Below are 26,733 nucleotides of genomic sequence, written 5' to 3'. Positions count from 1 at the left end.
TCCCTCAATCGTGTGCCCATAACAGCACTAATAGTTTTATAGCAACGAGAAACCATGCACTGGTATTACCAACAAAAGCGTACACAAATTTGGGGCAATGATGAGGCGAGGATCTCAGGAAAAGGAACCTAGGACACGGAATGACCAACGGCAACTGGGAAAGGCACAACGTAATCCTTATCGACCTAGGGTCACCCGACACCCATCCCCTAATGAAAGCACTATTGTCATTTTCTGTCCCTCCTCGGTGACCATCTCAATGCCCTCTGGCTGATGCGACGACCATCCCAGCCACTTTCGCCCCTGTATATCCCCTTTATACATATCTGGCTTCACATTCGGGTATTTCTGTAGTATAGGCAGCTTCAACAAATCCAAAATCCTCTGTATATCATGGAAGGTAGTGAGTAAGACCCATCGGCACAATCACAAAGCACAATAAATCAGGACCATTTACGACCTAAGCAAGCGCGGGGCCCACCATTAAATGGGAGATAGCCCCATGTCGCTGTCCTTTCATTCTGGAACAATGGTAGATCCTCATCCCACCTCTCCGGACGGAATTGGCCAGCATCAGGACCATACAGATCCTCACGACGATGCATGGCATAGACACAGAAGGCCACGTTTTCTCCTTCGCGAACCATGAATGGTTTCGTTCCGTCTTTTGCCCCACCTGTAGGAAGGATCGTCGTTTTATGGGCAGTTCTAGTATTTACTGGAACGGGTGGATAGAGCCTCAGAACTATACAGTTTAGGTTCTAAACACGAAAGGCCATGCCAAGGTGCTCCGGGGCACAAGCGAGCTTACCCTCTCTCAGGACTTGGTCAAGGTATGGCATTCGCTTGAAATCGTCTCGGGTGAGATCGGTGTTAGTGCCAACCACGGAGGCTATTTCAACGTTTAAACGGCCTAAGACATCAGGATGCCGCGCCAGGCAATGACTGGAAAAATTAGGGAGACGCTATTTGAGAAGGGATGTCATAAATTTCAACCAATCAGCTCCTAGGGAGAACTTACAATGTCCAACTCAATAGACATGCCGTGGTATCTCTACCAGCTAGAAGCACATTGGTGAGCTGATCCCGGAGATCCCTCCTAGTCCTTGAATCCCGTGCAACAGCGTCAAAGAATATATATTTCGAATTGCAGTCTTTATCTTTCTCTGTAGAATCCATGCGCGCGTCAATGATTTCGTCAATGAACCTATGTACTGCGCTGCATGATCGCCAGAACTTCGGTCCACCTATCAGCCAATACAGATCCAATAGTCGAAAGCGCTGGACAACGTAGTTCTGAGCCATGTCAAAGTGGTTAGCGAAGCTTTGACCTTTGGTAGCCTCTCCGGGCATAAGACTATTGACTGATTTGCCGAAGAGGTATTCAGTTGTTGTGTCCAAGGTTAAGCGAAAGAACAAGGGCTGAAGGTCTGTAGCTGCTCCATTGCCAGTCAGGTAGTGAAGTAGCCTATCAACATGAGGCCGAAAGATGTTCAGATCTCGATAATGTTGTCTCGTGAACTGTGGACGGAGGAGTTCCCGCGAATGCCTCCATGACTTCCCCTCCTGAGTAAATATACCATCCCCTAGCAGCGGAAAAAGGATGTGCCGGCGCAGCCCAAAGCTGAAAACTGTTGTAATCAATGAGCATCGCACATACTTAATGCATTTGTAGGAGAAGACCGGGTACCATTAATATTGGTCATGATTGCCTCTAGATTCTCAGGGTCAATGGTTCCGAATGCTATGGTTCCGAGGAACTTCTGTTCTAATGTATAGCCAACGTCCTTGAAGGGAAATGTAAAGAGGTCCATTAGGCGTTGCTCGGAATCCGCCGTCCATATTTGGATCAAGCGATCGATGCCCAGTGGCCACCAATTCCTTAGTCGCGGCGGCTGCTCACAGCCATACTGAGTGGCAAGTTTGTTATCACGCTTTACACAGATAGCCTGTTAGATATTACCTGTGGTTGGGGGATTCCACACGTACCTTTAGTCGGGAATATTTCCAAGCAAGGCGATGGATAGCCCAGGCTAATGCAATTCCGAGCAACGCAGAGAAAGAAAGGGTTAGCATCCTCACGTGGTTGGACTGGAAGATGGGGATCAAGCCCAAACAAAGACAAACGTGTGGAATAGAGTCTTGGACAGCTATTGAGCGTGGAAGCTAATTGCTGAATTGGTCTTTGAAGAAAGGAAGCAACCATTGATGCGCGGCAGATGAGCCCTTTTTGAGTGACCGTTACAGTCGTCTCCAGTCGAGGGGCAAATTTCCGAGATGGCTGACTAGGAGTAAGGTGTTACACTGGCTGACGACCAGGTTTTATTATGGTCTGTGCAACCACGACTGAAATACGTCCTAAGTGCCCATTGGCTTTTCCCCTTGTTTGCCTGTCTCTCTTTTCTTTCCTTTTGTTCTCTTTTTTTTTTTTTTTTTTTTTTTTTTTTTTTTTTTTTTTTTTTGCTTACTAGAATCTTGGATGTGTAACGCTAGGTGAATGAAGTGAGACCATAGGTAGAAGGTAAATGGAACACAAACATAACGAGGTACATACATAAAGGCAAAGAGGCATGGAAGCATGGAAAAGCAATCCAACACCACGACATGCTACTGTGAGCTCAATGTCGTAGCACGCACTTATCATACAAGAAGCATGCTAAGGAACATCACACCTGTAGCTTCTTCAATGACGATAAAGGAGATCTCTCCTAGCCATGAGGACAATATCCATCCGATTGTGGAGTGAGATTATACCGGGCCGCTGGATGCATGAGCCGTGCTGACACTTTATAGCATCGTCGCAGTCCATGGGCTAGATGAAAGTAGTCATTCCGCTTGGACAGATGCCCCAACAGGCTGTTGTTGGCTAAGCGATTTGCTTGCTCATGATATGCCAAGAGCTCGTATGTTGACTTTTGACTACAAGGCAGATGCGACTACATTTTTTGGTAGTAGTTCATCGAGTCGGATATCGCACCATGCGCAGACACTATTAGAGGGGCTTGGTACGCATAGGTATTTGGAGAGCTGCACGGAGCGACCGATAATCTTCATCTGCCATGGGCTTGGCGGCATCGTCGTTAAGAAGGCCCTTGTCACATCTGCGGCTAGTACCACCATGAAGCTCTCCCACTTGCATTCCGTTACCACTTCTACATTCGGTTTGCTCTTTCTGGGAACACCACATGAGGGTATAGAGAAGGCCAAGTGGTACCTTCTCTCCAAAGGTGTGAAAGGAATTCTGCGACAACATAGCCAGCTTGTGGCATCTATGGAGAAAAATACTGAAACATTACAAAGTATCACTGAGCAATTTACGCCACTCCTGAAACAGTTCTACATTCATAACTTCTGGGAATTACGCGAGACAGTACATGGCTTCAGTAAGGGCTATGTCGTTAGCCCGTCATCCGCCGCCCCCGTGTGGGAGAATACTGGACACCTTGGAAACTATGGAAGACCTAGGGATGAGCTGCCTCGCACTTGGGCAGGTTGATGAATCAGAAAGACTTATCTCCCATGTTCTCGATGCCAGAAAACGCATTCTCGGCGAAGAGCATCCTTACACATTGTGGTCCATGAACGATCTCTCCAAGGTGTACTGTGCACAGAGCTATCCAAAGGATGCGCTAGAATTGCTCATCCCCACGCTGGATGTCGCCGTCCGCACCTTGGGTCGGTCACATATTGGTACTCTGATGACTATGTCCAACCTTGTGCATACCCATCGTATGATAGGGACGCCAAGTAATATTCGAACGGCTGAAGCCATGCTAGGTGACTTGATCAGTGCACAGATAAAATCTCTGGGGCCATCCCACCCAGACGTGTATGGGGCGAAGCTACAGCTTGCGCAGATGTATGAACGCAAAGGTCAATTAAGTCAAGCTGAAATTGTGTACCGTGATATCTTGTCTGCTGAGGGTGAGAGTCCCGGACCAAGAATTCACACATCCCTGAAGGTAAAGGAAAGTCTCTCTGAGATATATCACATGTTGGGCAGATTAGAAGCGATGCCGCAGGTCGAGGCAAAGCTCTAGGGTACCACCAGGGGGCGTATTGAAATATCCTATGTACGTAGTCTCTGTGAGAAGATGGTAGCCAACACATTCACGGGTTATAGACCCACTAATTAACTGCCCTTCGGGTGGTCCAATAGAGTTCCCTAAATGAGTGTAGCCAATTCCTAGTAACAATATTTCTCTACGGTAGCCAGTTTAACATGCTCAAGCCATGTTTTGGCTTCGAGGAATAGCGAGATATTGAAAGGTTTAGGACTATGGAGTAATTGACCAACGTGACGAACGAGTTTATCCGTCTGTAGTCTGGTTTTGGGTTATACGTAAGTACTTATCCAGAATATCCAGCTTGGAAAAATGATTCTGTATAAAGACCACTTTGCAAAGCATAAAAATGCTTACCCATTCGGTGTTTTAACCGTAGTCACCAAACACCTCGCCCATAGTGAGAGCATTGAAGTAATGAATATCATGTGACCGCCCACCGATAGAGCAACCGAATTGCAATTCATGAGAATTGACACGGTACTTATTGTATGAGCGCAGGAGTCGACTCGCTATGTCTATCCTAAGCGTAGTAGCCTACTTCCCCTTCTTGAGACTGAAAGATCTCCTTCTCGACAATCGTCGCCGAGTGGTCGGTGCGTGACTAGTATGATAATACGAACGCGGGGACCCTTGCCCCTAAATTGCAGATATATATTTTAGTTGTCGCAAAGGTCCGATTTCCCCCCTCTCTCCTCTCCACTTTATCAGTCGCAGGATTGAGAAGCATCTGGCCGTGTCCTTGTCAGGGTTACCTGATTTGTGACTGAATTCGAAACGGAGAGGATCCATGGTTGACCCGTCCACGTGACTTGGAGGACTTGTTCTGCCATCTGAGTTCTGCGTCTTTCTGTTCTTCCGCTCCAACCCCAACACGGATAAAACGGACACGAATACGAGCGGCATGGACAGCGCCACGCTGAACAAGATTCGCTCTCGGAGATCACATCACAAGTCCCGGCTCGGTTGTAAAAATTGCAAGAGGCGGCGGGTAAAAGTGAGTGTTTCTGCTATTTAAGACGTTCCCTTTTCTTGTAAACCTGGATTGCTCGTCAATCTGTGGCATGATACCATCGTTCCTATACGGTGGGAGACAAAATGCACGACAGCATGTGGACTTATCTACGTGCTCTTATATGCTTCCAGCCAAGAGGATATGAACTGTTGTGTCAAAATGTGCCCCAGCATGCGACTGACATGCGACAGTGTGATGAGAAGAAACCATCTTGTGGAAATTGCGTGAACCATTCCATCGAATGTGACTTCTCCGTATCTACTCCGACGTCGCCATCACCATCACCACCTGCTGCATCGTCAGCTCATCAGCGGTACCGATTCAGGCAATCCAAATATCAGACTTTAGCTTCCCCAGCGCCCAATGAAGCACAACGCCCTGGCGGCAACTCTATCGCCGTCCAATGCGATTTTTCCGCCAATATTAGTGCTATGGTCGGGATCTCGTTTGCGGATCTTCAACTCTTTCATCACTATCTAATCTCGACATATCGCACCCTCACAGACGAAGCATCCGATCCATATGATGTTTGGTCGATCCATATCCCACAGTGGGGAATCGCGTTCCCCTCAATCCTCCATTTAATGCTGGCCTTGTCCGCTCTCCATCTTGGTCATGAAAAGCCAGAGCTTCGACACCAGTATGTGATGCAGGCAAATGACCATTTCACATTTGGTATCCGATCTGTCACTACCGTCCTCTCTCAACTGAATTCCGAGAATTGTCAGTTGATTTATATGTCAGCGGTCATGATCTGTCTCGTCTATTTCGGACATGGTCCCCGACCTGGTGAATATCTAGTCTTCAGTAGCCAGGGACAAGCTGAGTGGCTAGTCCTCATGAGAGGAGTTCGCTCCATTCTGGCAACAAATCATGATAAGATCTTCTCGGGGGTCCTGACGCCTCAGACGGATGATAGCATCCAAAGCGTCAGTCCCGAATTACAGGGCGAATTACGTCAACATCACGATCGCATTGTCGAGCTAAAGACTTTCATCGAGATACAGACTGCTGGCCCCGAAAAGGACTTGTACCTTTCTGCTGTGGGCAGCCTACCAGACACTTTTGACGAGACTTATACGATGCGGAGTGCGGGAAAGGACGGTGTATGTTTATTACCTATGGTGATAGGCTGGATATATCGACTCCCAGAACCATTTGTGGTGCTTTTAGAGAAAAAGGATCCTTTCGCGCTCGTTATCCTGGCTCAATGGAGTATTCTACTAACCTATATGACCTCGTCCTGGCTCTTCGTTGGTTGGGATCAACATGTTATTAAAGGTATTCGGGCTTCTCTAGAGGAGGAGTTCTACAATTGGATTAGCTGGCCTGAGACTGTCATTAGCCCACGGGCCTAGTATATGATTCATCTGTGGACCCTCTTCAATGCGGAAGGAGTCGACCTAGGTTGTATTATACACTCCTTCGAGATTGTACATACTTGTTGTTGCTAGGGAACGAAGGCCATTATAAAAGTGACGATATCCGAAACCCGGTGCTCAAAACTTCAAAGGGATGCCAGAATCTCAAGGAATGTTACCACGGTATATCTCCGGATAAGCCTATTTTTAGTAGCGAAACTAATGAGTATCCACCACCTTTGGACCCTAAAGGCGTCATACATGCAGGTATGAGGCAATATATTAATAAAGACTACTATGAATTGTTGGGCCTAACTCTGTGCGGTATGGCCTAACATGTGACTGCACTTTCTTTAAAGAACTGTTTATCGTTCTTTTCTAACCTCCTGCTGTCAATGCATGTGGTGTTACCATTATGTCACCATCAGCATAATCTCAACATCGAGGCTAAATACTATACGCTTCCATGGGCCTCGAACTCTTATCCAACGGCCAATTGAGTGCGCCTCGCCATTGGGGGACCCTAAGCCGGGAATCTCAGCAGAGCGCGCTCCTGGCCACAACTCAAGATAAGAAGGACTACTTCTCGCTGCATAGTCTATCATGGACATCTAAATTCCTCTCTTTATACACAATATCAATATCGGTACTGTTTATCTTGAGTTCCGTGACTCAATTATACGTACTACGACACAAGAAAACAAAGGTGTTTCCAAGCTGTCGAATTTACATAAAAATGGTAAATAACAATATTATCTTATAGACTCAGTGAAGTATCGCTTTACGATCCAATGATTGACTAGCGCTCCAGGTGCTATACATGGCGGCATTTGGGTCCCAAGTATTCTGTCTCTTTCCGCTTCCAACTGCGCCTGTAGCAGCATTGCAGATCGACTTTTTAGCAGCCGCAACTTCGTCAGTTGCGTTATTGTTCTTAGGCATAGTGTCATTCTTTGAGCACCATCGCGCAATCCGTACTTCGTGGTCCCCTTTACTATACCTTTTGTGTAGCCTGCTTGGGGATGTCCTGTTCCTGACTTCGCCCGAGCCAAGCTTCCAAGAACAAGTCACCACTTGGGTAGTGGCCCGTCTAGCCCTACTCAAGGCAGTCCTTATATTCCTTGAATCGGGCAATAAGGAGTCGATTTTAATGCTTCACTGTAGGGAGCTACCACCAGAGCAACTAGCGGGTAATTTTGGAAAGACATTCTTCGCCTGGATCTACCCTATTCTCAGAAAAGGGTATACGGATATTTTAACGCCGCAGGATATTCCTGGTCTTGAGGGAAAGTTGAGCTCGGGACGCCTGCGGAGGAATATTCTGCAAGCCTGGGACCAAAGGCGTGAGTGCTTAAGGTATCGGACGGAGTCTCGAATGCTAATCCCTATCTAGGAAAGCCTGAAACTACACTCACATTACCAGTAACATTACTACGACTTTCGAAAGGGGCATTTCTATCAGCGATTATTCCTCGGATGTTTCTGATCATCTTCCGATACTGTCAGCCAGCCTTAATTAACGCTGCCGTTCGGTTTGTTCACAATGGCAATGAAAACTCAAACGATCGTAACTATGGATATTGGCTTATTGTTATGGCTGGTATTATCTATTTTGGACTGGCGGTAAGTATAAACATCACAGTCCCCCTTACTCGGAGCTAACTGAACAGTAGATCAGTACCGCCGTGTATCACCATCAGTTAAACCGGCTACAAATCATAAATCGCAGCGCTCTAATCGCACTCCTTCACCATAGAACCCTTCATGTACAAAGCGAGCGTCATGACAATGGAGGACCAATAACCCTCATGAGTGTTGACGTGGAGACTCTAAGCACGCTTGGGGATATGCTCCATGAAACATGGGCTTACATCTTAGAAGTAATCATTGGGACAACGCTGTTAGCCAGTCAAATCAAGTGGTTGTGTTTGGTTCCACTTGTCGGTGTTTGCTGTGAGTGCCAACATGTTATGCTATACCTCTTCCTTCTTCTTCTCTCAAACACTGACAACACAAAGGTTCATCCTGGATGAGCGCGTACGTAGCGCGCCATTTGCAATCGCGGCAGCGAGATTGGAACGCCGCCACGCAGAAACGGATGGCAGTCACGACGGCCCTTCTTCAATCTATTAAAAGTATGAAGATGCTTGGTATCTCTGATTCTGTTAAGACTTGGTTGTCTGGTCTCCGAGGTGAGGAAATACAAGCTTCAATACGACTACGATACGTTCTGCTTGCATATAACGCTAGTGGTAAGTCGTAAACAGTGGCCAGAATTCCGATACGTATCAGTGCTAACTATACACCCGGCGCTCACAGCCAATGCTCTTGGCATGTTCACACCCGTAATAACATTGGTATTGTATGTGCTTTTCGCAAGGTCTAAGTCCAATGGAGCCCTCCCCGCAGAAACAGCTTTCACATCTCTAGCTCTGCTCGCTATGGTTACTCACCCTGCAAACATGGTCATGACCATAGTTCCTCGTGCCATTGCATCGCTGGCAAATTCTGAAAGAATTACGAATTACTTAATACAGGGTACAATTGAGGACTGTCGATTAGATATACGGCAGGCTCAGGTTGGCTCGGGCATTACAGAAACTCATAAGCGGGCAGCTGTCTTACTAGCCGATGTGAGCATTCAATCTTCACATACAAGTAAGCCAATATTGAAACAGCTTAACTGTAAGGTCAACAAGGGGTCCATTGTCATGTGCGCAGGCCCCGTTGGATCAGGGAAAACAACTTTAGCTCGGGCGCTACTCGGGGAAATATCTCCCTCTAGTGGTGTGATTTATACGTCCTCTAAGCGCATAGGGGTATGTGCCCAGGAGCCATGGCTACCAAGTGGCAGTATCAAGGAGGTTATATGTGGTGGTCTTCAGGTTGACGAAACCTGGTACGAGCAGGTTTTACTTGCTTCTGAGCTGGTGAAAGACCTAGACACCCTCTCAGATGGCGACGGTACCGAGATCCGGTTTCCTGGTCTCAACTTGTCTGGCGGCCAGCGACAACGTGTGGTATGTTTGTTCCTCGAGCATCATCCTGTCCCGCCTCCACCTGACATACTAACCTTCGGAAGGCCCTTGCCCGAGTTCTATACGCTAGATGCGAGATCGTAATTCTTGACGACACCTTCCGAGCTCTCGACGGAAAAACGGAGAAGGTTATTGTCCATAACCTGTTAGGTCCTGACGGTATCTTTCGGAATCATGGTACAACAGCTATAGTCATAACGAACTCTGGTAGGCTATTTATCCAGCTACATATTTTGGCCTTGGACCTAACCTAACCTGGGCGAAGCCCAATACTTCCCCCTGGCAGATCACATTTTAGTGCTCTCGGACTCTGAAATCCAGCGACAAGGCTCCTGGGATAAGCTACAGCATGATAGACAACAAATAGACAAGTTCATGCCCGATGAACGAGAATACAGACATATCTCAAAAGGGTCTGAAGCGCAAGGTAGTTTGCAGAAAGACCCCAGGGTTGATGCAGCCCAAGATTTAACACGACAGAGTGGAGACTTAAGGCTCTATGGTAAGGATGGGCACGTTTAGATCAACGCTGGCTAACTGTCCTCTAGGGTATTACCTCAATGCGATGGGTGTTCGGAATGGCCTTTTCATGTTAATGTGTACTACATCGTACTCTTTCTTTATAACCTTTTCACAATACTGGGTAAAGTGGTGGGCCGAAGCTAGTGATGAGCAAACCGCGTTTTACATAGGCGGCTATATAATCTTAGCTTTGGTAGCCTGGATTTCTACCAACGGTACTATGTGGTAAGTGATCATGAGCATTGATGAAGATATCTTCTAACTTTTTATGCCCGGTTACTAATAACACAAGGTCCACGTGTATGCGAATTTCCCCGCGAGGAGGCGCTGTTTTGCACAGCCGACTGCTAGACTCAATATTCGGGTTTGTTTCCAGACACCTACCTACCTTGATCGTATCCTGACATGAGACACATACAGAGCTCCACTATCGTACTTCTCAAACAATAATATCGGGGTCATCCTGAACCGGTGAGGATAACCCCCTGTCATCTCTATGTGAGAGCTGACAGATCGAAGGTTTGGAGAGGACATCGAGCTCGTAGATCGTCAGCTACCAAATGCTTTTCAAGCTCTAGGCACTCGTAAGTAGCCCATTCCAGAGTTGATCCGAGTTCTAATCAGACTTTAGAAGTTTTCAAGCTCTTGGTGCAGGCGACAATACTCTTTAGTGTTGTCCCAGTAATGGCCATCACCCTACCCTTTTGTATGGTGATTGTTTACTTCGTGCAGAGAGTCTACCTGCGGACGTCGAGGCAGCTCCGATTTCTCGAGATCGAGTCAAAATCAGCCCTCTATTCGAGCTTTGTGGAAATGGTCTGGGCCCTCTTCTAGATCGGCAAGGTCGAATATCGCACTAATTAGGAACAACAGGTGGATGGCCTTAGCACAATACGTGCACTTCAATGGCAGCGGAAGTATACTAGCGACATAGTTGGAACGATCGATACCTCGCAAAAACCAGCATATTTACTTTTTTGTCTTCAACGATGGCTGAATCTTGTTCTTGACCTCTTAATCGCCGTGGTTGCGGTGGGTCTCGTGGCTCTAGCCGTGACATCCCGGGGAACAGAGAGAGCAACAGCCATTGGTCTATCACTGAATATGATTATCCTTGCCAATACAACACTGCTTCGCCTTGTCGAATCATGGACTTCGCTAGAGGTCTCCCTTGGAGCAATTGCGCGGTTACGGTCCGTTGTGACTGAGACACCACAGGAAGAAAATACTGGCGAGCAGAAATTAACTGCACCCACCAATTGGCCGGTCGCTGGAAGCATTGTTGTTCATGGCCTGGAGGCTTCCTACAGGTAAGTTCAGATCAGGTGAGGTTCTGTCGGTTTGAGTGTTAACAAAATTCTAGTCCGCCAAACCTTGCTCTCCAGAACATCCACCTTGACGTCAAAGCCGGACAGAAGCTTTTAATATGCGGTAGGACTGGGAGGTATGTCAACCCGTGCTTCATGTTGAATAGGCAAGCTGACAAGTTTTATCCGTCCCTACAGCGGCAAAAGTACATTGTTGCTCTCCTTCCTTGGTCTGCTGGACCTCCAGCCCGGATCGATAATGGTCGACAATGTCGACATCTCCAACATGTCCCAGACATATCTACGCCGCCACTGCTTCATCACAGTGCCACAAGACCCATTCACCCTAACGGCAGCTACTCTTCGTTTCAACCTTGACCCAGAAGGATTCCTCCCTGATAGTGTGCTGATTGAAGTACTGGAAAATACAGGACTCTGGGAGCATTTCTGCCAATCTTCTAAGCTTAACCACTCTAAGTCCTCTGAAATCGAAGCTCTTCTAGACCGTCCGATGTCCTCACTCCCACCCCTTTCTGCAGGCCAGCAGCAACTGCTTTCCCTATCAAGGGCACTTGCTCACAAAAGGGCTGCCACGGCTCATGGATATTCTGATCTCCAGACACAGCTTTCCGTAGCGGATCGCAGACCTATTCTTCTTTTAGATGAAGCTACGTCCGCCCTAGACCCAGAAACCGAAGCGGTGATGCAAGATGTTATAGAAAAGGAATTCACCCAGAAAGGATATACGGTGATCATTGTCGCTCATAGAATAGGTGGCATGCTTAAGTACTTCCGAGACGACATCGACGCGGTTGTTTGGATGACTGAAGGGAGGATTGAGAGAGTTGTGCATACTCAAGCAGCTGTACGACTTGCGCTGAAGGACGATAGAGGGGGAGGATCCAACCTATGCTCAACAGATTTACCATAAACCTAAGTTACATATACTCTTATTCAATCCTGGGAGAGCATCCATTCTAAAAGTGGACTTTAATGTTCACGACGAATCTCCATTTGCCAAATAAGAGCATAATGTAGCGAGCAGAATCTCAACTCAACCTAAGATGAAGACTTCTATCAAGAGAAACCGCACAAGTTAAACGCCATTAACGCCCGCAGACCAATTTTACAAATCCTACAACAATATCCCCACGCTCAACATCTCTGATACCCCTTATACCCAGCCAAAGGCACCCCATCCCCATCACCCCCGTCCTCCATACCAGCACACAATCTCCCCGCCTCCCCAGCGCGTCGCGCCTTCTTAATCAACACACCAGGATGCCAAAACACCAAAACACCCATAGAAAGAAACATCATCGCCGCATCAAAAACATAAATATACGCCTCCTGCTGATTCAAAGCGGACTTAACCGCCCCAAACTCCACCAACCTAACCAAATTCCTCACCATCAAAACCAAGCAGCTCCCATAAATAGCCCACATGTACCTCCTCCAATTCAAACCCGGATGCGCAGCTGCCACCCCCGTCGGCTCAGCGGCTAGTCTCCGATGAAACACCCATGCAATCCAAACAAACAATAGGAATACCACAAGCGCAAACACAAGTCCGACGATGACGACCTTGCGTCCGATATCCATGACCTTGGCATCACCTGTGATCTGGACTCCTGCGCCACCGAGCTGGGTGAAGAAGCAGAAAACATCGTTTAACACGAAGAGGACTGTTATTCGCTTAGGTCGCATCGGGGAGAGATGCTCTGCGTCGAAGGCGCGGATGATGCGACCGAGTACCATGTAGATTGTTGCGGCGACGAAGGGCGGCGCGCATAGGATGAGCATTTGTTGGAGGGCCCAGGAGCTTATCAGTGTTCTGTTGTTGTGGGACCAGGCGCGGCCGTAGTAGCCGAATGTTTCGCCTGTATATCTGTTAGTTGGGTTCATCGTGTATAATTTTAAGGTGGGGGTAGGGTGGTAGGTGATGTACGTACATATTCCGCCTAGGATTAGAGGGATGAAGTAGGCTGCTTTGTAGGGGAACATCAGGATGATGTGTACGACCGTCGTTATGCCAAATATGGCCATGAAAGCGTAGCCGGCTGTTTGGGATGGGTTGTAGGGATAAAACTCAACCCAGGGTGAGGAGCCGTTTACGCCTTCGTGGAATGTGAAGTCCATTTTCTGAGATGCTTGGTCAATGTGCGAATTTACTGAACTGTACTCAGAGACTTTAAAGAAAAGGAAATGTTTATTCCACGAGAAGCAGTACCCCCATCCCTGATTTATATCGGATCTACCCATACGTATTAGAAAACGACAATATTACCGGATTAGGGAATTCTGCTCGCGAATACGAGTGGAGCTCCCGAAAAAGCTTAAATGTAGGGGATCGATACGCCTGCTGGTGGAGAACCCTAATTTTAGCTATGCTTAGGTTTAGTTCCTGTTGATTCTCATTGTTACTCTGTGGGTCAATTGGGGGTTTGGCGAATTGGGTTTGCAGCTTTCATGTATACCTGCTTGTGGTGTGAGAATTTTTGTGCCGATCGCTGTGGGCTTGAAACGGTTAATGCTTGGCTGACGGATTACTCTGCGTCTATCTGCTCCTGGTATTTGGAGAACTTGTTGTTGCCTGATTAGAGAGTGTGTTCCTTGTCGATCTATGTCGTTTTTGCTTTTCGTTTTGGGACATTGGTTTGTATTCCGTGTCTATCGACTGGATAGAACCCCCCCCCCCCCCAATTGGGCAACGTCCATCCTGAAACATGAAGTCATACCATAGCCCGCGGATAGCTATTATAGCGAACGTCATATCATTGATATGACAGGGTCCAGGGTGAATATCGCTAGTGGTGGAGCAACTCAGCGACTACTTATGCCAATAAAAGCAGCATATTAAGCTTGATACCCTACAAACAATATGAGTTGAAAACACCAAGATAGTCTATCAAAATATGCCATTGAAATCTAGGCTACAACGCTCAAATTACACCATAAAAAGCAGTCTATCGTGAAATTCATGCAGACTTGCCGAAGACCTTGAAGCGGTTCTCAAGAGGGGCAAACTCCTTCTCGCCGGGCTCGCTGGTAGGAGCACCGAAGACGAGCTGGGCGTCCAACTTCCAGGAGGCGGGGAGGTCCCAGGTCTTCTGGATGTCAGCGTCGATGAGGGGGCTGTAGTGCTGGAGGTTGGCGCCGAAGCCTTCGGACTCGAGGGCGGTCCAGACTGTGATTTGTTAGTATGGGTTTTCTTTATCGCATATGTGGATGGATATTTTAGCAGGGATGGAACATACCGAGGTACTGGGACATGGCGTTGGACTCGAGGGCGAAGGGGTCGAACTTGTCGGCGTAGATGGCGAACTTCTCCTTGATGGGAGCGAGAGACTCGTAGTCGACGAAGAAGAGGACCTAGAGAATTATATTAGTATTTGTTTTGTATCCCCTCAGGTGGCGGGAATTGGGTTGGACATACAGTTCCGTAGGCAGCGCGGAAAGCCTCGAGCTTGGGCTTGGTGTGGTTCTCGAACGCCTCCTTGGGGACGGCACCGGCGGCAACGAGGCCCTCCATGGCCTTGATGGCGATGTCCCAGACCTTCTGGTGCTCCTCCTTCAGCAGGAGAACGACACGGGAGGTCTGGGTGTTGAAAGAGCTGGGGACGTGGAGGACGGAGGTCTCGACAATGGACTGGATGGCATCGTCGGAGATGGGGCTCTCGGCCTTGAGACCATAGTAGGTACGGCGGGCCTTGACCAACTCGAGGAGAGTGTTGGTGGAGGCGTTCTTGAATTCAACCTGAGCGGAGCCCATTGTGACGGTGTTGATAGATAGTGAAGAGGTGGTGACTGTTAGAGGAGTGTTCGGTAGGAAGCTGATGAGATCTAAGAGTCTATTGAACAGGAAATTGAGATCTTATATATGCAATCTCGCCATCGCAGAATGTTTGGTGCCCCGCGATTTAGTTTCATTTCCATAAAAATTTCATAAATATTTCTCTCAGATGGTCCCATCAATCGCCAATCACATTATCGCATTGAGATCCATTTGAATCGGCAAACGTGGTTTGTAAGACCGCCGAGGAAATTTATAAGCGATGGAAGTCTCTTACGCGTCTTCTCATTGGCTGTGCGGAATTCCAGTGCCACCGTTGATGGAAAAAGTGCGGAATTACGGACTACCGCACGGTCATTCTGACAAAGAATCAATCCACAAGGTTGCCCCTGTTGAGCTTAACTGCTCCCGTAACGCTGAATAATTGCCCCTGCATCTTATCTGGGAATGCTGGTCGGCAATGCTACTCTTAAGTTGCAGACGGCAGATTTTGTTGTTGTTTAAGCAGAATTATCTAGGGTCCCTCTGTCGCACGTGATAGGTCGGCCTTTCACTATGGCCGACATCCGCTGATTAAGCAGTTGAGGAGGTCGCTTCATTGAGGGATTTCTAATGATTATGAATGCTCCAGAAAGGAAAATGACATTGATTCTATATTGATTGTTAAGCTTTCTAGTCAGCTTAGCAGCATGTCTTAATTCTGATGATAATGCTCCAGGGTGCCCAGCCATAGTTCACCCCTGTGGATTCCGAAATTAACACAAGCAATGCAAATATATATCCGCCTCATAGTGTCCGCGTTCTACAAAAAAGAAAAAAGGTGCAATTTTGGAGAGTGGGCATTCCTAGTGGGAAACAATAACAGGCCAATGGAAAGGATAATGTTTACCTGCAGCTGAATACTATCTTTTCTCGCTCATATGCCGTGATAGAATTGATAGGTTAGATATGTGTGGTGTAGGCGCCTTACGAAGTTCACATTAGAACGCCATAAACAGGACATATGGACACCAATATCAACACTTGACAAAATGAGAAGAATAGCTTGAAATGTCCCTCAGCGTTGACATATCTATCGAGCAGAATTCAACGCGTGCATCGTCAGCTTTTTATACGCCCGAACCCCCTCCATCAACTCATCAATCTCAATCTGTTCATTGTCTCCATGTGCTACCAGGATAGATCCTGGACCATATAGGTATTTCTTATGATTTCCCTTGAATCGCGGAACATCAGTCCCGTATGAAACAGGGGCAGTCTCGAATCCTAAGTACAATTGTTAGCTCACTGTTCATATAGCAACAAGACCGAACGTTAAAGCTACCCTCAACATCATGATCTAGCAAGGTTTCAGGATACTCAAACTTAAACTCTAGTCGAACGTTCGAATGTCGGGCAACAGTATCCGAGACAATCTTCTTTATCCCAGCCATATCTGTCGCGACGCGCACAGCACAAAGCGCTTTACTCGTCTCCGGGACGATATTATAGCTCACGCCGCCTTCAATCTTCCCAACATTGAAAGTCGATGGCCCCAGTAGCGACGAGCTCGGGAATTCCGTTTGAACGAAGTCACTCAGTGTTTCGATAAGTGCAAAGTTAGCGTTCACCCCATGCTGAGGGTATCCAGAGTGGCTGTCGCTGTCAGTTCAAGCACAACCCAAGCAGACCCATAAGTAAACTGAAAGGGACCAACATACCAAGCCTTGCCCTCTCCAATCAGTTCAAACACCAAATGGCCCTTATGTCCAACAACCAATTTTCCCTCGGTCGGCTCCCCAAATATCACTCCTTCGAAACTGAGGTCCTGGTGATTTGCCGCTATCATGCCGGGTCCACCTTTCTCTTCCCCGACCACAAATAATAACCCCACATCGCCTTCCTTGACAGCCCCTTCTGCTCTCAATTCCTCTAAAGCGCATATCTGCGCAGCCATGGGACCTTTATCGTCGCATGCGCCCCGCCCGTAGATTGTAGATCCCTCAATTCGTAGCGGGATGTAGGGCGGGACGGTGTCCAGGTGTGAGGTGAGACATACTCGGGTCTTCCGCTGGGTACCTAGATAGGCGTAGACATTTTCTCTGGTTGAGCCTTCGGCGATTGGAAGGCGTTCAACGGTATAGCCGAGGTTGGTAAGGTGGTCGTCTAAGAAGTGGGCGAGTTCCTGTTCGTGTTCACTTGTACTCTGGGTCTGCATCAGCGATGACAGGAGTGATACGACGGTGCTGGTAGTCATTTTTCTGGTTCTTATTTTGTTGGTCTGCTAACTTAATCATTCTATATGCGTTGAAGTAAAAGTGACGAGGACGATTCTTTATGTTATGTCGTCATCGGAGCTCGGACCGATCCACCGAGCAGATCCGATCAAGATAAGATATGAGAAACCATAGTATACAGATGAGTGATTGGGACAACCAGCGGCATTGATGAAAAGTCAACGAGAGAGCGACACCTCTAATGGTAAATATTCAACCGTAAAATGCCAAAGAGCCACTACAAAGAAGCACAAAATAGAGTAGAGAAATTGCCTCATGCAAAAAGGCCTGTGACAAGAAGCGATATTCCATACATTAATTACATCGGCAAGTGTACCGAGTAACTGATTGATACTGCCAAGCTTGACTAAATGATAACGTTGTTGATCCCTGACTGCCGAATTCGGACATTCAGGAGATGGGTTAGCTTCTTGGCTAATGTGTTCGAGTTGTATGAGCTCCTGCTGCATTGGATAGTCTTCCAATCTCCGAGCAACCTTTTGAAGAAGCCATGGAAGATGGTGCATCGTGTGATTGGTCTTATTTGGCGAACAGGCTTGTCTTTCCTGACTGAAAAACCTTCATATGTTAAGTTTAACCGAGCTGTCCCCACACCTCTAATGTTAGGCTGCCAGCATCCCACGGTCGTAATAACCTCAGTGCCGATAGCCCTTGTGTCGACCGCAACCACAAGCACAAGACATTTCGATACCCCACACGAGCCCAAATAATCTCTGGTGTGGAGCCCTGGTTGAGAATGAAGCTAGATAACACTCGAAGCAGGAATGACAAGACAGATGGAGTAAGACACCGGTAATGACACGGTCAGAACGTATGACTAAAGCTTAGAGGTGAAAGTTTCGAATAGTGTTTGCTTGCTGCTATGCCTGCGTTGGAAGGACATATTTAGACCTCCGAGGAACCATGTCCTTACGTGATGGCAAGGTCGGTAAATTTTGATAGCCTTTCAGCTCTAACATATGATCAAACTTATAGAAACTGAATCCTGAACTCGGCCAACTATATTCCGTGCGTGCGTCAACATGTCAAGGTTTACCATGAAAGTTAGTAAATCTAGCGAACCTTGAAAGCGTCTCTGGAGTAGTAGCTATCTTTTCAATCACTTGGAAGTGGTGTCAGCATCTAACTAGGATGCCGGACGGTTCTGGTTCTTATGGCATAGAACTACTCCGTATTGGACACGGACAACATTTAGCACGGATCTTTTAAGTCTTGGAATGTATTGTCTTCATCAATGGCTTTCCCTTTGCCTACGCTATGGGAACTATATGCGATATTCTAATATACCTACCATTGGCAGGAGTCATTTCCTGGACTCAGAATACTGGCCCATGATTGACGATGGATTTCGGCCGTCGTCGGACATTGATCGGCGTGAAATGTATAGAATGATAGGAACCAAAGAGCAGAACCACGGGTCATGAAAGGGGACTTCCAGCCACAAAGCGGAACCCACCAATAGCTTATACCCCAGGGGCCATATGACCCAGGTGAACAGAACGTTCTGAACAAATCGAGAGATCATACTGTGAATCAGGCTATCAGATGTGTTCATGTTATCATGTGAGCGTCAAAGACCATATGGTCCTGACTTAATTACATGGTGGTATGCTCGCTTCTGAGGGTCTACTCAGCTATTGAGGTTGTCCCTCAATAATTACAAACCCGATCATACTCAACTCACTACATAGGCACCCAACCCCAATTTTCTGATTGTATCTGTCATTCAAGCCAAGACTTGAGCATTTCTGATAGTATATTGATTACTGGTTCGAGCCAAGATAGTGTTAGGCCAACATGAGCATCGCGACGCGTCATAAGTCCCCGAACGTCTACGCCGGTCCCATGAGGGAAATAGAGACCAATAGATAGCAGTCCCCCATGGCTTAGTCGAGCTTGTAAGTTTATGTTATGGATTAGTTAGATCGGCCGTACATAGTACGGGCTTTCTGTCGGTGGCACTCAGCAATGACCACCGACCTTTCGAAGAATTGACAGATACGCGCCTAAAGCCAGTGCGTTAGCATAAGACAGTAAGCGAACATTCCAGTAGTCTAGCTTACTGGGTGCCTTCCATCTCGTCCCAAGAACCTCGAGGACACTCTGTATCTCATTCGCCATGCTCACGAGGTCTGAATTTCCAGTCTCACGGCTCTGCCACATAAAATTTGCTGCAGCCTGATATAAACAATCAAGGACCAGGGGACTCATTCTAAGTGCCCCACCAAGATCCATGGCTGAGCGAATACCTTTTGCGAATTGGAGGACCCCCCGAGATACCTCGTTGATGCTGGAGAGCGCCGTCTGTTGCACTTCTACATCCCCGGCTACCCCAAGAATACCGCTACAACAGTATCTGTCATACAGTAGGAGTGACGCACTATAACAGATGCCAATGGCAGAAAAAAGTTGAAGGTGCGCAGTTGGGTCGTATACTCTCTCGATCCTTTGTTCCAGTTCGTTTGACAGTGTATGTGATAGTGCCTGTGCGGTACGATGCAGCTGCATCGCCTCTTCGTATCGAAAGTCAGCATCAGAGTTGCGATCGTTTAGGTGACCAAGTACACGGGCGAGAATGTGCGATGCTTGACAAGTGCGTGTGAACGGACAAACTTCAATTGTCGTGTTGGCACGGACTGCGAGAGGTTCCACTACTATGATTTCCTATTAAGATTCAGCAACCTGCTTAGCCCGCTTAGGGTAAGGTTCATGTTTACTCCACGATCCCAGGACTTGTCATCCGCAGGAAGAAAGTCCTCTGGTTGTGCATCTTCACATGCGAGCGGCCGGTTCCTACCGCCTAGATTGACATACCTAGATAGATTAGCCAGTCAGATCAGCATACACTCGACCCAACCGTAGGAGTATATTAGATGAAGTTTACCTATCCAATATGATCACGGCCCACCAAGTACGACGCCTTTCCTCGAGCTCTACAAATGTGCCTGCGTCCTTGAGTACACCAGGGCCTCACTAGTGAGTGGAGATCACTAACCTACTCGGTGAAACATCTGCGGTGAATCACTGCGCTGGTGAATACCCATGGCATGCCCTAGTCGTGCGCAATGTCCCACCGTGAGATATGCCGCGGGATAGATAGCATTCGATATCTCATATAATGCGATCAGCAGCAGCGCTTGTAGTACCTTTACGGAGAAGACATTGCTGCTCTCAATATACACGTAGCAAGCCTTTGCAGACCTGTAAAGATCGCCAGATTCGACCTCGCTACATGACCGCGTGTGCAATTGCATCGCTATAAATAGAAGACCAAGATCAGGATCGTCTCTCCGATCCGCATTCGACAGTTGCTGATACAGCCGCAATTTCGAAACTATAGACTTCAGTCTCAATCAAGCAAACAACTCGTGCCAAGCCCGCATTGGCCATGATTCCTACCTATAGGGAAGAACGTTTGAACACTATTGAAGAAAACGTCAACCTCATGTCGAACTTGTGCAGGACTTCGGAGATAACGGAGGTAGTCGGGTGGCAGAGGGATCTTTCTGTTAGATTCTAAATAACTTCGGTCCGGAGGGATATCGGAGTCGAGAAACAGAGTGAAGAGACCTTCCGTATCCGGGGAACTAGCACCTATTGTTGCCCTTGACTCATAGCCGCTCAGATGAGTCCTTCTAGACAAAGCTGCAGATTCACCTGTCTCTTGTGATTCTAGACGTTCACAATTGTCTCTCTCTGTCGCTATCCCGGAGCTCCTGCCAATAGGGGTGTAGTCGCAGGCCCGCCCAGTCTTTCGACAAGTAGAACATCTAGGCCTCTCCTTCGTGCATTTCCGTTTCTGCTTGCGACAAGTGAGACACGCGTTAATAGCTCGAGAGCTAGGAACTTGTGGATCTGCCATGACGTTGAGGAAGTTGAGGTCGACTTTTCGTGGATGCGGGAATTGGGAGAAAGCATGCGGCCGTCGGCGGAGGCTGCCGGGCAAGGCAGATTAAGAAGCGTTCGAAAAATACCAATAGCCACGCACCGCCTGGTGTTAATTCCACCCAAGTCTCCGTAATCTTAGGTTGCTTGACTGGCTTGAGTTGTAACGTTGTAAATTGCTGATGTTGTCTAAATCGGTTGAATTACTTGAATCGCTAGAACCACTTGCATTGCTTCATCAGTGACCAGTCTACTGGTGTAAAAATATGATAGAGATGGTAGACTGCGACATAGATGATTGATTGATCCAACTATGTAATAGACAGAAAACCATTATATGGCTGTGCGTCAGGTGATCGCTCAATAGTCATCAGTCAGCTGACAAACTATATACAGGGCTCAATTCAGAGACTGAGAGCCATACTATTACTGACACTATTCCTAGACCAGGGAAGCCAGTGCGTGGCCGAATGAAAAACGCCAAGATTTCATATTTTGCCGTCTGGTACATATCGTCAGCGGTAGCGTGCGGCCGCACGTGTATCCGCATCTATGTGGACCCTAAAGATGATGCTATTCAAGAGACTGACGGCTTTAAGGACGATCTAACTCCGCTATGGAGCACTGCAACGTCAACTGTAAGGATTGGAATGATGCTAGGCATACTGGTGAATATAAAAAGGGCGACAAATCCATGCTTTGTAGAGCCATTGACCGCAACACATCAAATTGAACATATCTTGCGCAATATATATGCTCAGCCCAACACCAATAACACAACGATTTAATCAAGATGTCTACCACCAGCAGCACTTTCAAAAGCTCCAGCGGTGCCAATTGCCATCCCACCGCTTTGGAGATCATTCAGAACAATGGTTTAGAAGGAAAACTCCAGGACAAAGTTATCCTCATCACTGGCTGCTCGTCAGGCATCGGCATCGACACAGCCCGTGCCCTGTCCGTCACCGGGGCTACCCTCTATCTCACCGCGCGTGATTTGAAGAAGGCCGAACAAGCGTTAGGGGACCTCATCGAGAAACCCAACGTCCATCTCCTGACCCTAAACCTCAACTCGCTGGCCAGTGTCCGAGCCTGTGCGGAAGAGTTCTTGTCCAAGAGCTCCCAATTGAATGTCCTGATTAACAATGCAGGAGTCATGGCGACACCGGAGGGTCGGACGCAAGATGGGTTCGAAACTCAATTCGGTACCAATCACTTAGGCCATTTTACCCTTTTCTACCTGTTGAAGCCTATCCTGCTGGCTTCCTCAACCCCGGAGTTCAACTCGCGTGTTGTCAATGTCTCTTCCCTGGCGCATCGTTATGGTGAACCTGTTTTTGATAATATCAATCTGGAGGGAATCTACGAACCGTGGAGAGCATATGGTCAGAGCAAGACGGCAAACATCTGGACGGCCAATGAGATCGAGAGGCGATATGGGTCCCAGGGCCTTCATGCTTTTAGTGTTCACCCTGGTGGCATTAGGACTGGGCTACAGCAGTATGTTCCCAAGGAACAGAAGGACGCATGGGATCAGGATGATGCGATATCGAGTGTGTGGAAAACTTCGGAGCACGGGGCTGCTACCACTGTTTGGGCGGCGGTAGCAAAGGAGTTAGAAGGAAAGGGCGGGAAATATCTTGAAGATTGTCAAATTGCAGAGAAATACGACCCGAGCACTGGGACTGCTGGAAAGGGATATGCGCCGTGGGTGTATGATGAGGCAAAACAGGCGAAGTTGTGGGAAATGTCATTGAACTTGGCAGGGTTACATGTCTAAATCTGATATGACGTCGGAAAGCTGCAAGTGCAGAGCGAAGAGGAAGATATGATTTGTGATTGGCGATCATGTATTGTTGTTAATTTGACGAATATGCAGCTTCTTGCAGGACAGACCAATAAACCAACCATTGCCAAGCATGCCCTAGTAAAATGGAGTCCATCGACCGACACTAAACCCACCAGCCCCAATCATATCCACTCAATGCTGCAGATCAGATCAGCGCGTGGCTAGAAGGCGCGTTATGATTCATGCGTGCAATCAGCCGATAAACCCCGCCTGATAAGTTGGTGTTATAAAATCGTGTCTTTCTGCCTTCGTGTCCTCTTCGGCATACACGAAAATACTCACTGTACGTAAAATGGCCTCTCTAAATTTGTTTTCGAGGATCGAATCGCCTTCAGAGCAGGAGAAACAAATCTTTGCGATATTGGATGAATATGCCCAACCTTCCAGCTCAACCACAGCTTCGACAGCGGCACAGAGTATCCATGAATTCGCAGCTCCACTCCTGTCGGATTCTCAAGCGGACGGTCTAGAGAACCTGCTTTGGCAATTCTGGAATATCGTTATCAATGTCGCGAGACAGATTCCATGTGATAGCCCGTCGCAGGAGCGGTTGGTGGAACTTGTGAAGGCGTTGACCGAGATACCACCTACGACGATACAGATTTGGGGCGTGAGTCTTCCGACATCCCTGATCGGTTTGGATTGGACTAAAAACTTCTAGAATGATACCAAGCTCTGGGTGGACCTACCACTTCTGGGGCCTGAGATGAGAGAAGCTTGGAACCGTACGTGTTCACGGGTCATAAGCAGAAGAGCAAAGTATGCTAATGGAAATTTAGTCAATCCAACAGGCAACGAAGCCGAAGAGAAAATCAAAGAATGGATCAACCTTAATTCTTTCGTCGCACGTCTACTCAGCATCAGCCTTGCACCATGGACCGTTCTCGGCGTATGGGCTCTCCGCGATGCTCTCGAGGAAGAATCGTCGGGGAGGAAGGTGGAATGCGACATTGCTGTGGCTAAGGAATGGCTCCAACATGGTGGGCCTGTTTTGCGACAGCAGACTCTGGCTGCAGAGAACAAGGAAGAGCGGATTATGGCTGGTGGAACATTGTACCAGGGACCAGCCAAGCTGTGCCCTGAACGATGGAACTTCTGGAAGGAGCGTCTGAGTCAGATCAGCGATCAGGGGGGTGACGTTGGAAAGGTTGCGAGTACAACGAAGACGGCGATGGATCAGCTGGAAGATAATTAATAATACCGGAACAGTAGATCCAGTGCATTCGATGCGGACTTGGCTCCCGTACTTACATGTTATCATTGGAACCATGGAAAACATCAATAAACGAAGTCAAATCCTAGTCGGATGGTGGTGCGGAACGTTGGATGAGACCTCCCCGATATCTCCCAGTACCCTAATCGGGCATGAGACAGCTTGGTAAAAAGCTACACTTACCTGCACCACGGCCCGGGATTTCTGGATAACCAATCACCGAGTCGGTTACACTCTGACAGTAAAACTATGTGTTTATTTTGACCTTTCAGCTGTCCATAGTTCACCATCAGGCCTTAAAAGCGTGACATCACGACTTCTAGAAGAATAGGGAACTGATTAACTGCCAATGACCGCTGTCCGAGATTCAAGTCATCGCTCTCGATACTACGATTCGGACTCCTTATTACAGGCTATCCTACCGTGTAAATATGTTTAAATTGTTGGTCTTGCTAAGCTATGTAGTTTCCTGATGCATGCAAGTGGTACTTCGGCCACCAAGCACGAGATTACTACTACGACGTTATACTGGAAACCCTTTCCTACGAATGGAGCACACTGGTAGCTGATGACCAGTCCTGAATATTGGAGCCGGCTACTCATCGCCCTCTCGATCACTGGGGCTGTGGTAGCTACGCTCTTTTACCTTCTCCGCTTGTATAGCCAGTGCCTTGGCACCGGGAAGTTGGATGTCAGCGATGTATTCCTAGGGTTTGGACTGGTATTGTCTTATGGCATTACCATAACAGCCGTGATCGGTACGTGCAACAATCTCTACAGCTAACGGCACCAGTATTGACCGAACTAGCGGCATTGGAAGGCGCTGGAGTGGACCTTTCGACTCTGCCGTCGAGGACTGCTCATCGGGTAACAATGGCATGAGTTCCGCACCGTTGAAGCGACACATTCACTAACTGATAGTAGATGTATTGGATAGCCCAAGAATTTTGGCCAGCCTCCCAGGTTTGCATCAAGCTGTCCATTATTATGCTTCTTCGGAGGCTGCTGGGATCCGTGAAGAGAATGCTTCCTCTTACATTATTCCTCGCCGTCTTTATTCTGGCATGGGGGTTGGCAGCTCTCGTGGCGAATACATTCCAATGCTGGCCACCGCAGTACTTTTGGAATCAAGAAACAGGGGGCCACTGCATAAGTGGTGAGAGGGCTCTTTTCATGGCTACTGGAGCCGTGTCATTCGTCCAAGACGTAGTATTGCTGGCAATCCCTTTTGCTATAGTATGGCGATTGCAAATGGAACCACGAATGAAGGCACTTCTTACCATCCTATTCGGTATTGGTGGAATGTAGGTTCATACATTACTTCGACATACTCAACACGCTATGTACTGACCACCACTAGTGCTTGTATTCTTAGCCTTATGCGTCTGATTGAATTCAGATATTACCCAACAGACAACCTAACTGGTGAATATACCAACAAGCACTCTCGTCCAGATCTAGGCTAATATACCCCAGCAAGCGGCACAAGGGAACGAATATGGACGCTCCTCGAAATCGATATCGCAATTGTCTGCGCCTCAGTCGTTCTATTGCCTCCTCTATTGAAGCGTTGTACCGATACCTGCTGGAGAATCTACCGCCACGCCATAAGTCGCTTGAAGACAACGGAATGTACACAGGTTGAGTCTTGGCCATTTCAAAAGCACTGCACGAACTTCTCCCAGGATGGTCGCTCCGAGGTGCGATCACAAGCCTACCCAGCTTCAGCTGCTGAGGTGCGTGACCGTAGAGCAGAGATGGCAGGGGGGTGTATCAGGGTCGAGACGACTATCAGCCGGGATATTGATGATCGTGAAGTGCTCTGGCCACAGGTTGGGAGTTCGTCCTTGACATCGGGGATACAAGCGACACTAGCAGATGAGAAAAAGTTTGCCGAAGATATGTCGAATGTTGACTTTAGTGGTGTTGGTTGGGATGCTACCTATCCGTAGACACTGATCTACATAGTGATTATAACTGCGCCCTTCGATTAGGCGGGGAATGCATCAATAATGTTAGAAGTCCAGACTGAAAGAAAAGATATATTGGAAGGCCTGTCTGCTCCTCAGTGTGACATAAGCTGGATAGCTGGAGTTATGATTATTTTTGGGGAAGAAGCTTGGGCTGACTTTGTATTCTGGAAATCTTGCTCGGTACCAATGCCTATTATCACATTAACCCGTAACGCCCTATACAACCGAGAGAATCTAAAGGTCTCGCGCGTATATACCTGTATCAACAAAGTTGCTAAACATGTATACAATAGCGGACTTCCTTGATGTTTGTCGAGTATTTAACTCAGTTGAGAGACATACACCTGAATCGCAACCATAGATTAGTTACGTTGCTAGAACATATGGAGAAGCTTCCAAGGACATTACCACGAGTCTCCGGGTGACACGACCAGGTC

The 26,733-nt window shown here is 47.7% G+C and overlaps 13 protein-coding genes across 13 annotated transcripts; 7 read left to right on the top strand and 6 right to left on the bottom strand.

Moving 5' to 3' along the window:
• Positions 1–177: 177 nt before the first annotated feature.
• On the bottom strand, positions 178–2,385 carry F9C07_2287253 (cytochrome P450 monooxygenase; the record flags this gene model as incomplete). The annotated part of the gene is made up of 6 exons (XM_041287561.2): positions 1,990–2,385; positions 1,691–1,934; positions 1,022–1,631; positions 812–945; positions 458–745; positions 178–314 (listed from the first exon to the last, which is right to left on the bottom strand). The coding sequence occupies exons 1-6, from the start codon at positions 2,074–2,076 to the stop codon at positions 178–180; spliced, it is 1,500 nt and encodes a 499-aa protein (XP_041151352.2). The 5' UTR covers positions 2,077–2,385.
• A 140-nt stretch (positions 2,386–2,525) lies between these two features.
• F9C07_2287252 (ATP-binding cassette transporter) lies at positions 2,526–15,558 on the top strand. The gene is made up of 22 exons (XM_071510891.1): positions 2,526–2,742; positions 2,794–4,325; positions 4,422–5,061; positions 5,271–7,179; positions 7,252–7,783; positions 7,834–8,063; positions 8,114–8,393; positions 8,459–8,692; positions 8,760–9,460; positions 9,523–9,685; positions 9,744–9,980; positions 10,027–10,225; positions 10,293–10,364; positions 10,421–10,471; positions 10,520–10,584; positions 10,632–10,816; positions 10,874–11,310; positions 11,364–11,444; positions 11,506–13,187; positions 13,260–14,494; positions 14,565–14,679; positions 14,744–15,558. Exons 4-19 carry the CDS (start codon positions 6,907–6,909, stop codon positions 12,236–12,238), a joined length of 4,473 nt encoding a protein of 1,490 aa, XP_071367314.1. The 5' UTR covers positions 2,526–2,742; positions 2,794–4,325; positions 4,422–5,061; positions 5,271–6,906; the 3' UTR covers positions 12,239–13,187; positions 13,260–14,494; positions 14,565–14,679; positions 14,744–15,558.
• On the top strand, positions 2,687–4,040 carry F9C07_2263858 (kinesin light chain; the record flags this gene model as incomplete). Its single annotated transcript, XM_071510172.1, has 3 exons — positions 2,687–2,742; positions 2,794–3,421; positions 3,492–4,040. The coding sequence occupies 3 exons, from the start codon at positions 2,687–2,689 to the stop codon at positions 4,038–4,040; spliced, it is 1,233 nt and encodes a 410-aa protein (XP_071367317.1).
• F9C07_1933409 (uncharacterized protein) lies at positions 4,114–4,617 on the bottom strand. Its single transcript, XM_071508501.1, has 2 exons — positions 4,422–4,617; positions 4,114–4,325 (listed from the first exon to the last, which is right to left on the bottom strand). Exons 1-2 carry the CDS (start codon positions 4,529–4,531, stop codon positions 4,187–4,189), a joined length of 249 nt encoding a protein of 82 aa, XP_071367316.1. The 5' UTR covers positions 4,532–4,617; the 3' UTR covers positions 4,114–4,186.
• Positions 4,955–6,437, top strand: F9C07_12601 (putative C6 finger domain protein; the record flags this gene model as incomplete). Its single annotated transcript, XM_071507860.1, has 2 exons — positions 4,955–5,061; positions 5,271–6,437. Exons 1-2 carry the CDS (start codon positions 4,969–4,971, stop codon positions 6,435–6,437), a joined length of 1,260 nt encoding a protein of 419 aa, XP_071367315.1. The 5' UTR covers positions 4,955–4,968.
• On the bottom strand, positions 12,463–13,446 carry F9C07_12599 (putative RTA1 domain protein; the record flags this gene model as incomplete). Its single annotated transcript, XM_041295402.1, has 2 exons — positions 12,463–13,187; positions 13,260–13,446. The coding sequence occupies 2 exons, from the start codon at positions 13,444–13,446 to the stop codon at positions 12,463–12,465; spliced, it is 912 nt and encodes a 303-aa protein (XP_041151356.1).
• On the bottom strand, positions 14,286–15,079 carry F9C07_12598 (Nitroreductase-like protein; the record flags this gene model as incomplete). The annotated part of the gene is made up of 3 exons (XM_041295403.1): positions 14,286–14,494; positions 14,565–14,679; positions 14,744–15,079. 3 exons carry the CDS (start codon positions 15,077–15,079, stop codon positions 14,286–14,288), a joined length of 660 nt encoding a protein of 219 aa, XP_041151357.1.
• A 4-nt stretch (positions 15,559–15,562) lies between the features above and the next one.
• F9C07_2263856 (uncharacterized protein) lies at positions 15,563–17,336 on the bottom strand (the record flags this gene model as incomplete). The annotated part of the gene is made up of 3 exons (XM_071510171.1): positions 15,563–16,366; positions 16,389–16,735; positions 16,801–17,336. The coding sequence occupies 3 exons, from the start codon at positions 17,334–17,336 to the stop codon at positions 16,173–16,175; spliced, it is 1,077 nt and encodes a 358-aa protein (XP_071367313.1). The 3' UTR covers positions 15,563–16,172.
• A 195-nt stretch (positions 17,337–17,531) lies between these two features.
• F9C07_1933354 (uncharacterized protein) lies at positions 17,532–18,186 on the top strand. Its single transcript, XM_071508500.1, has one exon. The coding sequence runs from the start codon at positions 17,727–17,729 to the stop codon at positions 18,084–18,086; it is 360 nt and encodes a 119-aa protein (XP_071367312.1). The 5' UTR covers positions 17,532–17,726; the 3' UTR covers positions 18,087–18,186.
• A 316-nt stretch (positions 18,187–18,502) lies between these two features.
• On the bottom strand, positions 18,503–21,641 carry F9C07_2173895 (fungal-specific transcription factor domain-containing protein). Its single transcript, XM_041287562.2, has 6 exons — positions 20,776–21,641; positions 20,372–20,710; positions 20,261–20,321; positions 20,094–20,190; positions 19,440–20,040; positions 18,503–19,382 (listed from the first exon to the last, which is right to left on the bottom strand). Exons 1-6 carry the CDS (start codon positions 21,236–21,238, stop codon positions 19,339–19,341), a joined length of 1,605 nt encoding a protein of 534 aa, XP_041151359.1. The 5' UTR covers positions 21,239–21,641; the 3' UTR covers positions 18,503–19,338.
• A 53-nt stretch (positions 21,642–21,694) lies between these two features.
• F9C07_2287248 (putative short-chain dehydrogenase) lies at positions 21,695–23,270 on the top strand. The gene has a single exon (XM_041287556.2). The coding sequence runs from the start codon at positions 22,055–22,057 to the stop codon at positions 23,039–23,041; it is 987 nt and encodes a 328-aa protein (XP_041151360.1). The 5' UTR covers positions 21,695–22,054; the 3' UTR covers positions 23,042–23,270.
• Positions 23,271–23,402: 132 nt separating this feature from the next.
• F9C07_12594 (uncharacterized protein) lies at positions 23,403–24,305 on the top strand (the record flags this gene model as incomplete). Its single annotated transcript, XM_041295396.1, has 3 exons — positions 23,403–23,720; positions 23,772–23,835; positions 23,890–24,305. The coding sequence occupies 3 exons, from the start codon at positions 23,403–23,405 to the stop codon at positions 24,303–24,305; spliced, it is 798 nt and encodes a 265-aa protein (XP_041151361.1).
• A 586-nt stretch (positions 24,306–24,891) lies between these two features.
• On the top strand, positions 24,892–26,275 carry F9C07_2236829 (uncharacterized protein; the record flags this gene model as incomplete). The annotated part of the gene is made up of 5 exons (XM_041295397.1): positions 24,892–25,081; positions 25,132–25,190; positions 25,248–25,627; positions 25,684–25,748; positions 25,800–26,275. 5 exons carry the CDS (start codon positions 24,892–24,894, stop codon positions 26,273–26,275), a joined length of 1,170 nt encoding a protein of 389 aa, XP_041151362.1.
• Between the last annotated feature and the right edge of the window lie 458 nt (positions 26,276–26,733).

The sequence above is a fragment of the Aspergillus flavus genome, chromosome 8, assembly GCF_009017415.1.
Source record: "Aspergillus flavus chromosome 8, complete sequence".
NCBI classification, from domain to species: domain Eukaryota; kingdom Fungi; phylum Ascomycota; class Eurotiomycetes; order Eurotiales; family Aspergillaceae; genus Aspergillus; species Aspergillus flavus.
The sequence above is the reverse complement of the archived record's forward strand: the minus strand, read 5'-3'. Positions and strand labels throughout refer to the sequence as shown.